The 15,348-nt window shown below is 42.2% G+C and overlaps 1 protein-coding gene across 3 annotated transcripts in view; it reads left to right on the forward strand.

Annotated features, from left to right (window-relative positions):
• The window catches only part of CCDC27 (coiled-coil domain containing 27), a 426,770-nt gene that overhangs the window by 353,780 nt on the left and 57,642 nt on the right, over positions 1-15,348 (forward strand). For all 3 annotated transcript variants that reach the window (XM_085608856.1, XM_085608854.1, XM_085608857.1), the window contains 2 exons: positions 12,894-12,971; positions 13,400-13,612. In XM_085608856.1, coding sequence (XP_085464982.1) covers positions 12,894-12,971; positions 13,400-13,612 — 291 coding nt within the window. The remainder of the gene's footprint in view (positions 1-12,893; positions 12,972-13,399; positions 13,613-15,348) is intronic.

A 15,348-nucleotide genomic window follows, 5' to 3' on the forward strand; every position in this document is an offset into this window, starting at 1 on the left:
ATCAGGACTGCCCACAGGACAGTCAGAAACTATAGCCTATGTAGGTAGAAGAAGATCTTGTAATAGTACTAGATGTCTTACTGATCCGATACGTCCGATGTGTCTAGAAAATAACAGGAAATCTCAAACACCAATAATAAATATAAGGTCTAACGAGCATTCATTCCAAGCAGCAGATAAATTACTCCGAGAACGAAGGGGTTATCATTTTCTCGATTCTATAGATGAACAAGAATTAGCCAGATCAGCTGTCCATTGGGTTGACAGTCCCGGGAAGTATAGTGATGACACAGTAGCACACACATTTTTGAATCTCACCCCAGATGAACAGCGTTTAGCTGGGATTTATATGATTCAACAACTTCTTATACTATATAAAAGCCAACATTCAGATCCTGGTCCCTTACCTGATATATTGACCGAATTACTCACGAATAGATGGAGAGGTTCAGGTACTAAGCTAATTAAAGAAATACTAGAATCAAGAAAGCAGTACATTCTTTTTATATGCCCAGAACATGTCTCACTGCCCATCAAGGAAAGAACCATGTATTACATGGACAGACAGAATCCCTTACGAGAAGTGCACCCAATAAAGGGCGAGGACAATGAGTTTAAACGTGTATATATATATACGCCCATATCGAAAATAGAATTGTTGGAAATGAAGAAAGTGGTACCCAGTCATGACAAAGACCCAGCGGGTTTCCACCGAGAAATTAAAGACATGTTACTCATGGGAGAGTATACCTATCCCGACATTATGACAATATTAAAGGTATTAATGCCTGCTGGCATTTATGAAAAACTCAAGGAAAAAGAGTGGGAGGTAGGAGACCAAAAAATAGATTGGACAGCATTAGAAGCAGAAGAAAAGGCCCGAGGTCCAGGTTCGGGGCTTGGGGACAAAACTAAAGCACTACCAGGTCTACTAGTACAGGTACTGCCACGTTTATTAACCACGAAGAAGGAAGACTGGGGTGCAATTTCAGCCTGTAAACAAAAGCAAGATGAAGACACTAGTGATTTCTATGCACGATTTGAAAAATGTTTTGGTATAAATAGTGGTATAAAAGCAAGTAGCGAATCATACCCACATCTGTTTGTGACAAAATTAGTTGAAAATTCCTTGCCCCAAGTGAAAAATAGAGTATTAAAATTCGAGAGTACCTGGCAAGGCAACACTCCATCACAAATGTTACAAATGTTACAGTATCATCACAATAGAATTAGAGAGGAACAAGATCATGAACAAAGACGCATGAAAGACACGAAAATGAAAATGCTAGTCTCCCAGACAGTTCCAGCTGAAGGACATAAAAAGGGTACGACACATTCTGGCGATTTAGCAGGACCTGTAAAAGGGACATGCAACTATTGTAAACAACTAGGTCATCATGTACACGATTGCCCAGTCCTGAAGCGTAATATCGCCACGGGTATTACAAAAGAAAGACCACGGCCACTTAGACAGGATCAGAATGAACAAGGAGCCTTGCAGCATGCACAGGCCATGCCAGCTCCACAACAGTCTATACAGTTTGTGCCAGCTGCACCAGCACTGCCTGTTGCTGCCACGCAAACCACGACACGACAACTGTACCAGACCGCACAGTATGACTATCCTGATTATCAACGATATGCATGAACCAGCCTAGAGAGGGAAGTTGACTTACCCCTTATCGAGATCCCTGTAGATCAAGAAGGACCTTATGTACATAGTGAATTATTAGGCCAAGACAGAAAATTTTTACTCGATACAGGAGCAAGTCGAACAACCATAAAACGTAGTGAAGTTCCAGGGGCACCCCTCTCAGGCTCACAGAATATTTCCCTTGGTTTTTCAGGAAAACCTATTGTTAATGAAGTGTCACAACCTCTTCCACTTACGATAGGACCTTTGACCCGAACTACAGATTTATTGCTTACTAAATCATGTCCAGAAAACCTGTTAGGAATAAAAACATTGAAGGCTCTAGGAGCTATAATATGTTGTTCTCCGGAAGGAGTAAGATTGTTTTTACGTGATTTTAAAGGTCATTATGTGTCTAGAGACATGGATCCCCGATTGCAGACTTTACCTACGCATCTATGGGCACAAGGCCCTACTGATGTTGGTTGCATGAATATTACACCCTATCGAGTTACACTAAAGGCAGGAGTGGTACTACCACGAATGCGACAATACAAGTTACCACCAGATGCTGTAGTGGCTTTACTACAAATCATTGACGAGCTCATTGCCCAAGGAGTGGTTGTAGAAACGGACTCCAATATATGTAATTCACCGATAATTCCGATTCTCAAACGAACAGATCCGGAGGCCCCGCCAGTATATCGATTAATTATTGATCTGCGCGAATTAAACAAGTGTATTGTGCCACAATTCCCTGTGGTCCCCGATATCTCATCATTACTGACAGCTATTGATTCCGAAGCAACATTCTTTACTGTAATTGATCTCAAAAATGCCTTTTTCAGCGTCCCAATAGATCCGGAAAGCCAATATTTGTTCGGATTTAGTTTAAATGGACGTAGCTTCAAATTCTCACGCGCACCTCAAGGATTTACAGAAAGCCCCAGCATCTATAGCCAAGCACTGAAACGAGAACTCGACAGCATCCACATGCCAGTTAACACTGCTTTGCTTCAATATGTCGATGATCTGCTGATCACCGCCCGAAGCGAACCTGAATGTGAAAAAGCATCACTGACGGTTTTACAATTTCTAGCCGAAAAGGGGCACAAGGTGTCCCCTTCTAAGCTGCAATTCTGTGTCCAGCGAGTTATTTACCTTGGTCACTCGCTGTCCAAGGAGGGAAGGCAGCTTACACCCGACCGCATTCAGTTAATAGCTAACATGCCAATACCCAAGACACAAAAGGAGGTGCGGGCTTTTATAGGCCTCACTTCCTATTGTAGACAGTGGATCCCTCAGTATGCATTTCTAGCAAAACCACTCATTCAGTTGACAACACAGGAGGCAGCCACATCGACTGTTCTCCCTTGGACTCAGGAACACACACACGCTTTTGAAAACTTAAAGAAAGCTTTATGTCAAGCACCAGTTTTAGCAACACCATGTTACAGAAAACAGTTTACACTCTTTATTACAGAACGAGAAGGTACTGCCTTGTCAGTACTCACACAGGAACAAGCAGGAGCACACAAACCATGTGCTTATTTTTCTAGTACATTAGATCCCGTAGCTCAGGCTCTGCCTGCGTGCCTGAAATCAGTGGCAGCGACAGCTTTAGCAATCAGACAAAGCGATGCCATAGTGTTAGGACATCCATTGACAGTACAAGTACCACACGCAGTAGAGGTTCTTGTGAACCGAACGCAAACACAACACTTGACTATAGCAAGACTTACAGGGTACGAACTAACATTGTTTCAGCCACATATAGAAATCAGACGTTGTAACACATTGAATCCTGCCACACTTTTACCTGTAAATGGAACAGACCCACTAGCCCATGACTGTATTGATGTTATTACAATCACGACGAAACCCAGACAAGACTTGACAGATGTCCCATTGTCAGACCCAGACCTGACGTTGTATGTAGATGGTTCATGTATGAGAACAAGTACAGGAGAGTTAGTGGCCGCTTACGCAGTCACCACAGACACTGAAATTATTGAAACCAAGTGTATAAATACCTTGTCCGCTCAAGCAGCAGAGCTCGTCGCTCTGACACAAGCCTGTATTCAAGCCGCAAATAAAAAAGTCAACATATACACTGATTCACGTTATGCATTCGGAGTCGTACATGACTTCGGCGTGCTGTGGCGAGAGAGAGGTTATTTAACTTCTCACGGTGCCCACATTCAGCACGGACCCCTCATTCATGCCTTATTAGATGCAATACATTTGCCCATTGCAATATCGATTATGAAATGTAAAGCTCATACGAAAATTACTGATATCATTTCTCAAGGCAATGATCTAGCTGACAGAACAGCTAAACAGACTGCTCAAACTCAAACATCCGATATGATAAAGACAATAGTCCCGACGCCAACACATTGTATGACGGTTAAAGATCCTACTCTTGACGTAATTGATATACAGACACATGCTACACCAGAAGAAATAAAGAAATGGACGGAATTAGGAGGGATCCAAACGGATCAAGGATGGTTGATGAAGGAAAAGTCTGTGTGGTTCCTTCCTGATTCAATGGTCCAAGTTATAATTAACACTGTACATAGTCCCGCCCATCTAGGAGAAAAAGCTATGCTAGATAGCATTCAACATATTTGGTTCAACAAGCATTTACGAGCAGCAGCGAAACAAAAAGTTCGTACCTGTCTGATCTGTTGCCAGTTCAACCCAGGAAAAAGCGTTCCCGTAGAACAGGGTGGATTTCATCCTCCTGATCATCCTTTTGAAGTCCTCCAGATGGATTATATCCAGATGGAACGATGTAGAGGATTCAAATATGTTCTCGTAGTTGTCTGTGCTCTTTCCCGTTGGACGGAGGCATACCCGGTTTCAGATTACACTGCCCCGACTACTGCCAAACAGTTGGTTCGAGAATTCTTCCCACGATACGGTTTACCACGTGTTGTTCACTCAGATAACGGCCAGCCGTTCTCATCCGAATTAATGAAACACGTTTCACTTTTGTTAGGCTATCAGTGGAAATTCCACTGTGTCCGACACCCCGAAGCAGCAGGTCTCGTAGAAAGACATAATCAGACTCTGAAAATAAGATTATCCAAAATATGCAGAGAGAAAGGTGTCGACTGGGTAGTAGCATTACCAGTTGCACTCTTTTACACAAGAATGGTAGCACACTCTCGAACAGGGCTATCCCCGTATGAAGTGATCTTCGGCAGACCACCAAATATGTGGGGGACGCCTATACCACGCAAAATAACTGATATTGACTGTAACATGCTGACAGATTACTTGGCTTCCTTGATGTCTGCACTACAATCTTGTCGTTCACAGGTAGCTGCAGCTTTTCCTGACAACACTGAGGTGAAACCCCATGACGTGGTTCCGGGGGACCTGGTCCTCGTGAGGAACTTTGACCGCAAAACTCAGCTGGAACCTAGGTGGAGGTCACCTCAGCTGGTGTTGCACACCACAAGAACAGCCGTGAAGATCGAAGGCAGAAAGGGATGGATTCATTCAAGTCATATCAAGAAATTTCATGGACTAAAATCAGATGTGAATACCTCACCTTGTGTGTCTTCACCCATTGACTCAAAACTTCCTTTTGTGGAAAAAAGTGACTCCGAACTTTATAAATTAAAGCTCAGGCCCAATCAGTCGAGCAATTTGATTGTTTAAGTCCTCTCCAAGGTGAAGCGGTTGAATTGTCTCTGACATGTATCCCTTGGACCTGAATAGAGAACCCACCCGAAAAATGTTGAAACGACAGGCGTACTGTAAATCACTGCGTAGTCATTGCATAGTGACGTTATTAATTTTGTTTTTCTCAAGTCTTTTAATAATTACTGCAAGTATATTGTTGCACATATATTATCCTATTTCTAGACATGTTTACAATGTTACTGCTGAACATTCTTTTAGTGAATTACCTCCGCTTGAATTGTCATACAGATTTGCGCTGCGCAATAACACTTTTATTAGTATGTTACATCATTCCCATCAGGTTAGCAATGCTACAAATTGTTGGATATGTGGCCGACTCCCTCCCTATCAGAATGATAAAGGAATTCTACCTCTTTTTCCATACCCGTTCACACACAACGGCTCCTGTGGAGCATGGTTTAGTTTAATTAATTCCCAAGATTCGAACTCTGCAGTTTATCAAGACAATAGGGTATGGGGAAATCTGAACTTAGTTTTACTTAAGGTCTGCCACCCCAACAAGGAGGGACTTCCCAAAGGAACAGGAACTGATCTAGAAAATGAAGTATATGGATTAGGTAACTTTACGCTTAATCTCCTGATCTTGAATGTCGAATCCGAAGCTACTTCAATATTGCCCGCTATGTCAATACTTCCAGTAAAAGGTGAATTATGTATAAGAAAGAATGGTTCCATACACATGGGCCATAGTAAATGCACCACTGTAGTAGAATTTAGTGATCAAGGCAAGTCTACATTTAGAGCTTCCCGCCATTCCTATTTCATATGTGGTCAGACGGCATATGTACGTTTGCCTCTAGATTGGGATGGTACCTGCTACATTGGATTCCTTTTGCCACCTGTTTTCCTAGCTCCTCCTGATTATCACAGAAATACTCATTTAGTACACAATAGAGAAAGGAGAGATCTCCCAATAGTCGACTACACTGAAACAGCATGGGAAAAATACACAGATTTCAATAAAGGTCTCTTTCCCTATATAGGTACCGTTACTAATAGTAAACTGATACGTAGATTGACTAGAACCCTTGAAGCAGTAGTGAACGAAACTATTTCCGCCTTAGGCAATTTAACAGAAGAGCAGTCTGCTATGCGGATTGTTGTGCTTCAAAATCGTCTTGTCCTTGACGTCATCCTGGCCGATAGGGGCGGAGCTTGTAGGGTCATCGGATCAAGCTGTTGCATATTCATACCAGAAAATTCGCCATCTGTATATAAGGCCATAACCCGCCTTCATAAGATTGTAAGCCAGATACACCAGAATCCAGGCACCTGGACTTGGTCCGGTTGGTTTTGGAGCGTGATATCAGCCTGGGGATGGAGAGTCCTATCCTTCCTAGGTATTGGCCTTCTCATATTATTCAGTTGCTGCTTATGCCTGCAATGTGGACCAGCGATTTGTGGTCTGTGTGCCACATCGTGCATTCCACATCAACATTTTCATTCAAGATCCCGGAAGAAGAAAGAAGAACAAATGATGCTATATGAACAGATCAATGGATTAATGAAGATTGATATCTCTTGACGGGCAAGTAGGGGACAAGGAGGGAATGTGGAAATATGGATTTTTCTGGTCAGTTATGTCCCCTATCTTGGACCCCAACGGTTCTATGTGCATGTTACAAGTACATGTATGTTCCCTCCAGTTCCAGTTATGAAGACGCAAATACATGTGCGTCCACCGTTAACATGTCCTCTGCTGATCCGCCATGAATGGGCCGGATATTCCATTTCTAAGTACGAAAGGCCACCGCCTTTATATGGTTCACTTATGCCATTTTTCAGTCCAGGCAAGTAGGCCCTGATTCTGTCATCAAGCTTTTCTTGCCTTCTGCCTCTGAAAGCTCCAGTCTGAGCCTGCATCTGTGACCATGAACTTTGTCTCATTCTCTGCGCGGCTCACGAAGCCTGACATCAGCTTGCTGCCTGCCAAAAACTGTATTTCACCTTCGAAAATTATCTGCTCCGCTCCCTGCCCAATGCATTCCTGTCTAGTAGCTTAAGTAAACATTCTTCCAGCTACCAAGCAAAGGCCCGACTTCTCTGTCTTCATACAAGTAATTCATAGCCCTGTTACTATGGAAGATTCCGCCCTCGCATCTAGTGTAGACACTTAGACGCTTGTACACGCACTAACCGTCAGTATAGTCAGTATAGAATAAGATTCTACTCTAAGAGACCTCTCTTTTGGATAACATAGTTCTTTAAACATAGGATGTTAGATATGATTTGGGATTAGGTTGACTTGACCCTCCAGACTTCTGTCGCCACATGTAGAGCTAAATGTCAAGTCCCCTTCACCCCCTAGTTGCACGTCAATCACACGTCATGCTGCTGCGCGCGCATTTCTGCCAAGTATTTCTGCTGACATTGCGAAATTCTTTCATGTAACCACCCTCTTATGACATCACATCTGATGACGTTCTGTAAACACACCCAGTTACGCCTATCTTTGTCACATATGAATATATTATCTCCACTATCAATTGTTACGCCTCTTGTATTAGCCTCACTGTAATGCTTATTGTATAAAAGTAATTGATTGTCAATAACGTATGTACTTCACTTCCTGAACCTTCGTGGTGATGGAACCTGGAGCAACCGATTATAATCGACCTCTGGAATAAAGCCCATTCCGAACCTCTAATACCACGGATTCTGCCTCTTATTTACTGAGCTATTTTATTATGTTTCTGTATCAAATTAAGTCCCGGTAATTAAATTATTTACCACAGTTTGACCCCCGAAACATCGTCCTCTATTACTTCCTATGGGGTTAGGGGGGATGGTGTACCAACACGGGTTGTCCCAATGTCGAACTCACTGGACTCTGTCACTCCCCCTTCCCCAGCACCAAATATGATTCATAAAATTATCTCTTGGAACATTGCGGGTCTGAAAGCTAAACTCCCACTCCCAGATTGGAATAATTTTATTGCCACCTTCGACCTCTGTATATTCCAAGAGACCTGGAGCATCACACCTTTATTCAAATCTGGTTTCTCATGCCATTGCGTCCCTGCGGTCTCCACTGGTCGTGGACGCCCCTCGGGGGGCCTTATAATATGGATTAATGTTGCCCTCTCTTGCAGAGTTAGACATGTACGAAGTCCATCTCCGGACGTGCTGCACTTAACCTTGAGTGGGCTGAATGGGGGGCCCACTATCGAGCTTTTTAACATCTATATTAGGGGCACTCAAGGAGGATCTAAGTCCCCTATTGTTACCATCCTAGAAGAGGAACTTTCCTCTTGCCCTCCAAATTCACTCACGCTGGTTGCTGGAGACCTGAATTGTACCTTTGAACCTCTTGCCTCCGAAGATATCTTGGATGTTGCAGAGGAAGATACTAGGTGGGGTATACCCTCCCTCACTGTCCCCCCAGTAACGAGATGGTCACCAGTGATAATTCAACTGAATGCTCTGGTTATGGAATATGGGCTGAGAGCTGCTAATGGTCGACTCCCTTCCGACCTCCACGCAGCATCCACCTTTAATAGAATCTCCAGCCCATCACGAATCGATTATATTCTAATCGATCGAAGACTCTGGCACTATGCAGTGGACATGGTTATTGTCCCTACCATCGACAGTGACCACAATCCCCTGTGCCTGACTTTAAAGAGCTTATGGCCCCCTGATCAACCAACCTCTGACCACCGTCCGACATTGCTTACAAGGGATGTCATTCTATCTAATTGTAAAAGATATCTCAAATGGCCTAAAATTGTAGTAGACAAACAAAAATTGTCCTCTATAAAAGAAATACTGCTATTAAAAACTGCTGAACTTAGGCAAGCATGTGAAGACACCAACGAGAAATCAAGGGCCGTGTCCATCCACGCAGACACCATTGAGTCAATTGGGTCTTTTTTCATATCCCTCTCCTCTAACAACACACACAAACATAAAACACCTGGTTCTTGGTTCAATTCTGAGTGCAGATCCAGCAGGAACATGCTTGCAACCGCTATTAAATCTAAGGATTGCACTTTAATTAAAAATGCTAGGTCTGCTTATAGGAAGGCTGTAGCCAACGCAAAGTGTACATGGGAAGAATCTCATTGGCTGGCTTTAAAAAACGCTAGCCTAGCAAGGGACGGGACCACATTCTGGAACCTTTGTAGATACTCCCAAGGTCCAGAACCTGATATAATTCCTAATCATATCACCAATCATGAATGGTTCACCCATTTTTCGAAACTTTATTCGGATGATAATACGCAATGTACCAGTGCTCTGTCTAGTAATATCCCCATAGACCTAACCCCGCCAAACAATGATTCCTTTAATGAAATAGAAGTTATGTCCGCCATTAATGGATTGGTCCCAGCCAAAGCTGCAGGCCCAGATGGCCTGCCTGGAGACTTGTTCCGCTCTGACCCCAAATCTTGGGCTGCGTATTTTACCATCTTACTTAACGCCCTTCTTAAGGGGCTACCCATCCCCGAGTCATGGAGGGGGGCGGAGGTTATACCAATATTTAAGAAGGGCTCCAGGGAGGACCCTGCTAACTACCGACCAATAAGCCTTATTGACGTTAGCCAGAAGGTGGTCGGCAGGGTTCTGTTGGAGCGAATTCTATTATGGGTCACTGACAATGACATTCTATCACACTATCAAGCTGGGTTCATACCATTCACGAGCACGATTGACCAGGTCTTTAGGCTCCTACTGTTATATTGGAAAACTGTTCTGATTGGTAGGGGCAATCTCCATCTAGCCTTCATCGATCTGAAGTCGGCCTTCGACCTGGTCCCTCGTGACCGTCTATGGTCTGTCCTCCACGACTTGGGTCTTCCGCCTTATATCCTCGACCTCCTGGTACGTCTCCACGAGGGGAACTTTGCCAGGGTGAGATGGGGTAGCCAGGCCCAAAGAACTGATAAGATCCCAGTCAGCAGAGAAGTCCGCCAGGGCTGTGTACTAGCGCCCACTCTTTTTTCCCTTTTTGTGAATGGAGTGGTGAAATTTTTGCTAGAAGTCCCGGCGGACGCTCCTGTTTTGGCGGGGGAAAAAGTCCCCACTCTTTTATTTGCGGACGATACCCTGCTGATCTCTAAGACACCAGCAGGGTTACAGAAGCTTTTAGACAGATTTCACTTGTTTTGCTCAATGAGAGGTCTGGCCATTAACACATCAAAAACTAAGCTCCTCTCTTTTAAATCTCGCAAATCACCTAGCGTATCTATCATGTCTGATGGAGTTCCCCTAGAATATGTCAAATTATTTGACTATCTAGGTATCAGGATCTCCGACACTCTGAGCTGGAAGCCCCACATTCACAAAATGCTGCTTAATCATAAACGAGCCACGGAGGTAATTGCTAAAGAACATCGCTCCTCGAGGAGCAAGCCAATCACTCCCGCATTAATGATCTGCCAGGCCAAAGCAGTAGGTTCGGCCATATATGGAGCCGAACTCTGGGGCTTCGAAAACTCAGAAGAACTTACTCTGTCCGAGAATAAATTTTTAAGAGAACTAGTTTCAATGCCAAGGGGTACTCCTTTGAAACCTTTCTTTAGTGATCTGGGTAGGCGTTCGTTTAAAGATATTGTTAGGCTACGCCCACTGTTATTTTGGGCTCGCCTATGGCGCACCCCGGAGCTAGCCAAATATACTGAGGGCTTGAGAGAAATTATGAATACAGTTGGCTCCCAAAAACTAAGCTGGCTTCGTAATATTAAAAAATTCTTATCCAGCTTGGTCTAAACGATCTTTGGGAGCACGGAGCCCCCGTGAGCAAGGTGGATCTCAAAAAAGCATACTGGGCCTGGATTGACAACCAGGATCTTGGTAGCTCAAGTCTTGGAAGATTAACCAAAGCTTTTTACATCTTCAAGCAGACAGTTAACTTTGAGCCTTTCCTTGATTTTATACTAAAACCTAGGGACAGATCACTGTATTTTCAATTCAGACTCGAGATCCTCCCTACTCGTGAATTTACCAGTAAATGGAAGCCTCCCTACCAGACCCCTGCCACTTGCCCGACATGTTCTGAAAAAGTAGAAAGTACAGCCCACATTATGTTTGAATGCCCAGCGTACAGAAATCCGAGAAAAAGATGGCTAGCCCCTGCCTGCCGTCTCCTGGGCATTTCGAACTATCGTGTCGCCCTACGTATTCTTCGCTCTGACACAAGTTTGGTGCTAGTCTGTGTTGTGGCCAAATTTCTGGGCTGGTCCTGGATCATTAGAAGCAAACTCAATAGTTGCACTAGATGATATAATGAATTGTCTTTTTTATATATGTCTTTTATAACTGTATTTTTAACTTATTTTAATCGTATTTTTAGCATGTCTCTTTTTAAATCAGCCAATAAGCTATTATCATGATCTGCTGTAAAACTAGTTCCCTAATGAACTTCTACTTTTACTATGCTTTTTTGTATATGCTTTTATGATAATTCTTATCGAAATAAAGCTTTTTGACTGACTGACTGACTGACTGATCTTAGACTTGTAATATGTTGGTATGAATGGTTGATTGAATGCATTTGTAAATCCCTAGGTTAAACTATGTCCTTCTTGAATAATTTTTGTTTAGTGTAAACACTACGGGCCCGATTCACAGAACTAACTTAAGACAAAATCCTAAACTTACTACCATTTTGGTATTCACAGAAGGCACTTACTCATTTTGGTATTCACAGAAGTTAGGAGTCCTGACTTTAGGACTCCTAAATGCCTTCTGTGAATACCGAAAGTCTTAAAGTTAGGACTTTTCTCACTTTAGGAGTCCTAAAGTTAGGAGTCCTAACTTTACTACTCCTAAACTGAGAAAAATCCTAATTTTAAGGCTTTTGGTATTCACAGAAGGCATTTAGGAGTCCTAAAGTTAGGAGTCCTAACTTTACTACTCCTAAACTGAGAAAAATCCTAATTTTAAGGCTTTCGGTATTCACAGAAGGCATTTAGGAGTCCTAAAGTTACGAGTCCTAACTTTACTACTACTAAACTGAGAAAAATCCTAATTTTAAGGCTTTCGGTATTCACAGAAGGCATTTAGAAGTTCTAAAGTTAGGAGTCCTAACTTCACTACTACTAAATTGAGAAAAATCCTAATTTTAAGATTTTCGGTATTCACAGAAGGCATTTAGGAGTCCTAAGTTAGGAGTCCTAACTATACTACTACTAAACTGAGAAAAATCCTAATTTTAAGACTTTCGGTATTCACAGAAGGCATTTAGGAGTCCTAAAGTTAGGACTCCTAACTTCTGTGAATACCGAAATGAGTAAGTGCTTTCTGTGAATACCAAAATGAGTAAGTGCCTTCTGTGAATACCAATATCTTTAAAGCTCCTCGATTTCTACGCTTTCTAACATCATGATGAAAACTGACCTTGGTTGCCTTCAACTTTCGAATCATCCAACAAAAACATTTCCCATAATCGATTTCCAACGTCCCGGAGATCATGTTGCTTAGGAATATTTTATTACTACACTTTGATTCGTGAAAAGTGGCTTTTTCCGTGTCATAATGAGGCTTCAGTGCAAATTTGGTAAAGAATATTGACTAGATTCTTGTCCCTTGCCTGTAGTTCTCCAATCTTCGAGAGGAATGCAAACATGAAGAAATGATGGCGGCTATGGAGAAGGAGAGCTATGGTCTTCGAGAGGTAAATCAGATTACTTGGTGATTCAAAGTGTGGGTGCTTACAAAGCCTAGAGGCATACTTCTTTGGTTAAGCAATGTAAGGTACTTGGGGTGGTCAAATGACAGCAGGCAAACCTCTAAAATAAATTTACAAAAAAGATTAGGCCACTTTCAAAAGCTTCTCTTCTAGTTTTATTGCTCCAACACATCTCTCAGTGACATCTTCTTGTTGGGAAATCTTCCCACTTCCTAATTCGCCAGTCTACCTGGCTTTTCAGAGAACTGTGAAGTAAACATCAGTATTTGCAATATTACTGGGAAAATAAAGATGGCTCCCTCAAGATCCTGAAGCTTGGACCATTTAGGAAATCTGAAGGGAGGTTCAGGGTTTACTTTTAGGCCTGTTTCCTTTGTAAATGTGGGGATGCATCAAATATGTGTTCTTATCAGGGTGTTGCAGAATTGACTGCAGAATTGGAAAAGAGGAACAGCATCATTGGTGAGCAGAAGAATGAGATTCAGAAACTTCAAGCCGAAGACACCTCCCTCCGCAATCAACTGAACAAGGTCCTGGGCGACAATGGGGAGACGCAGAACAAAGCTGATGCCTTGGAATACTTAGAATCACAATTAAAAGTGGCACTTGAAGCCACCAATGCGAAGGTAACACATATTCAATGCAAACTTAATATATAATTACCCAAGGGGGCTGGAGGTTATGATCTCACATCAAAGTGTGATATTGTGTTCTGTAACGTTAGTGTCTAAACATGAATCAACACTCTTCTGAACCCCTTATCTTGAAATGTTTAGATTCTATTCTCAGCCAGAGGATGTGCAAATTCAAATTTAAAGATCTCAACGTGGATGTTGGTGTGAGAGCTTTACTTTCATTATGCAGTGGTAGGCCAATACACTTCATTAAACTCACCATGATTTAACTTGGCATTTCTAACTGAAAAAAGGACTTGTGCCCAGTTCCCAGGCTTTGAACATCGAGACTGGTAGGAACAAGTGATCAGGTGTACAAAGCATTTTGCGTTCACAAACGCTCCGAACCAGAACTTGTAACAACAAACATACTTTTTGAAATGTGCAAAACCCATTTTATGATTTGGTAACAGTTACTGAATCAGAAAATAGGTTTAGAAGAGCATTTTAAATCGCTGTTTGCAAGGATTGTGCTTCTGGTCACAATTCATTGAAATGTTACTGACTCAACACTGGGTGAAAACGACTAGCAGAAGGAAGGGGCTCATGTGCAATTCCAAAAGAAGACCAAAGTCCAGATAAAATCAGAAGACGTTTAATCATAGATGGCACAGTACTTCACAGCCTCCAACAGACTTGTCCTCAGTAAGGGTTCCAGTTCTGTTTAGAACTTACAATAAGCTGGCATGAGCCAGAATTAAATATACACAAAATTCTTAAAGGGAAAGGGACATAGGAGAAAATATGTACAGATGCAACACATTTCCCTTCCTACAAGAAAAGGAACAATAAACAAAAATAGAATAACAGACAAGGAAATAGGCAGTTAAATCAATGGACTACAGCCATCACACATTGACATTCACAAAAGAAATGGGACCCAGGCTTTTTGCAACTCTTCTAACATTCCATTCTTTTCCATCCTGCATGACAACACTATTAAGATTGACTTTTACAACTTTGATGGGTCTTCCAAACGTAGGCTCCCCTTTTGCCACAAAACCCGGTTTACATATCCTAATCGATTATCATTTCAAGTGGCCTGAGGTGAAATTTTTACCACAAGTCAACACTTGTACATGACTGTTTGGCTGGCCCAAGACGCCCATCCAAACCATCATTTGGCCAGCCCAGCTCTGCCCGCACCTAAGCCAGTACGGAAAAATGAAATGATAATAACATTGCGGGCCCGATTCACAGAACTAACTTAAGACAAAATCCTAAACTTACTACCATTTTGGTATTCACAGAAGGCACTTACTCATTTTGGTATTCACAGAAGGCACTTACTCATTTCGGTATTCACAGAAGTTAGGAGTCCTAACTTTAGGACTCCTAAATGCCTTCTGTGAATACCGAAAGTCTTAAAATTAGGATTTTTCTCAGTTTAGTAGTAGTATAGTTAGGACTCCTAACTTTAGGACTCCTAAATGCCTTCTGTGAATACCGAAAGTCTTAAAATTAGGATTTTTCTCAATTTAGTAGTCCTAAGTTTAGGACTCCTAACTTTAGGACTCCTAAATGCCTTCTGTGAATACCGAAAGCCTTAAAATTAGGATTTTTCTCAGTTTAGTAGTAGTATAGTTAGGACTCCTAACTTTAGGACTCCTAAATGCCTTCTGTGAATACCGAAAGCCTTAAAATTTGGATTTTTCTCAATTTAGTAGTCCTAAGTTTAGACTTAGGAC

Source organism: Triturus cristatus, chromosome 1_2 (assembly GCF_964204655.1).
Source record: "Triturus cristatus chromosome 1_2, aTriCri1.1, whole genome shotgun sequence".
Lineage (NCBI taxonomy): Eukaryota > Metazoa > Chordata > Amphibia > Caudata > Salamandridae > Triturus > Triturus cristatus.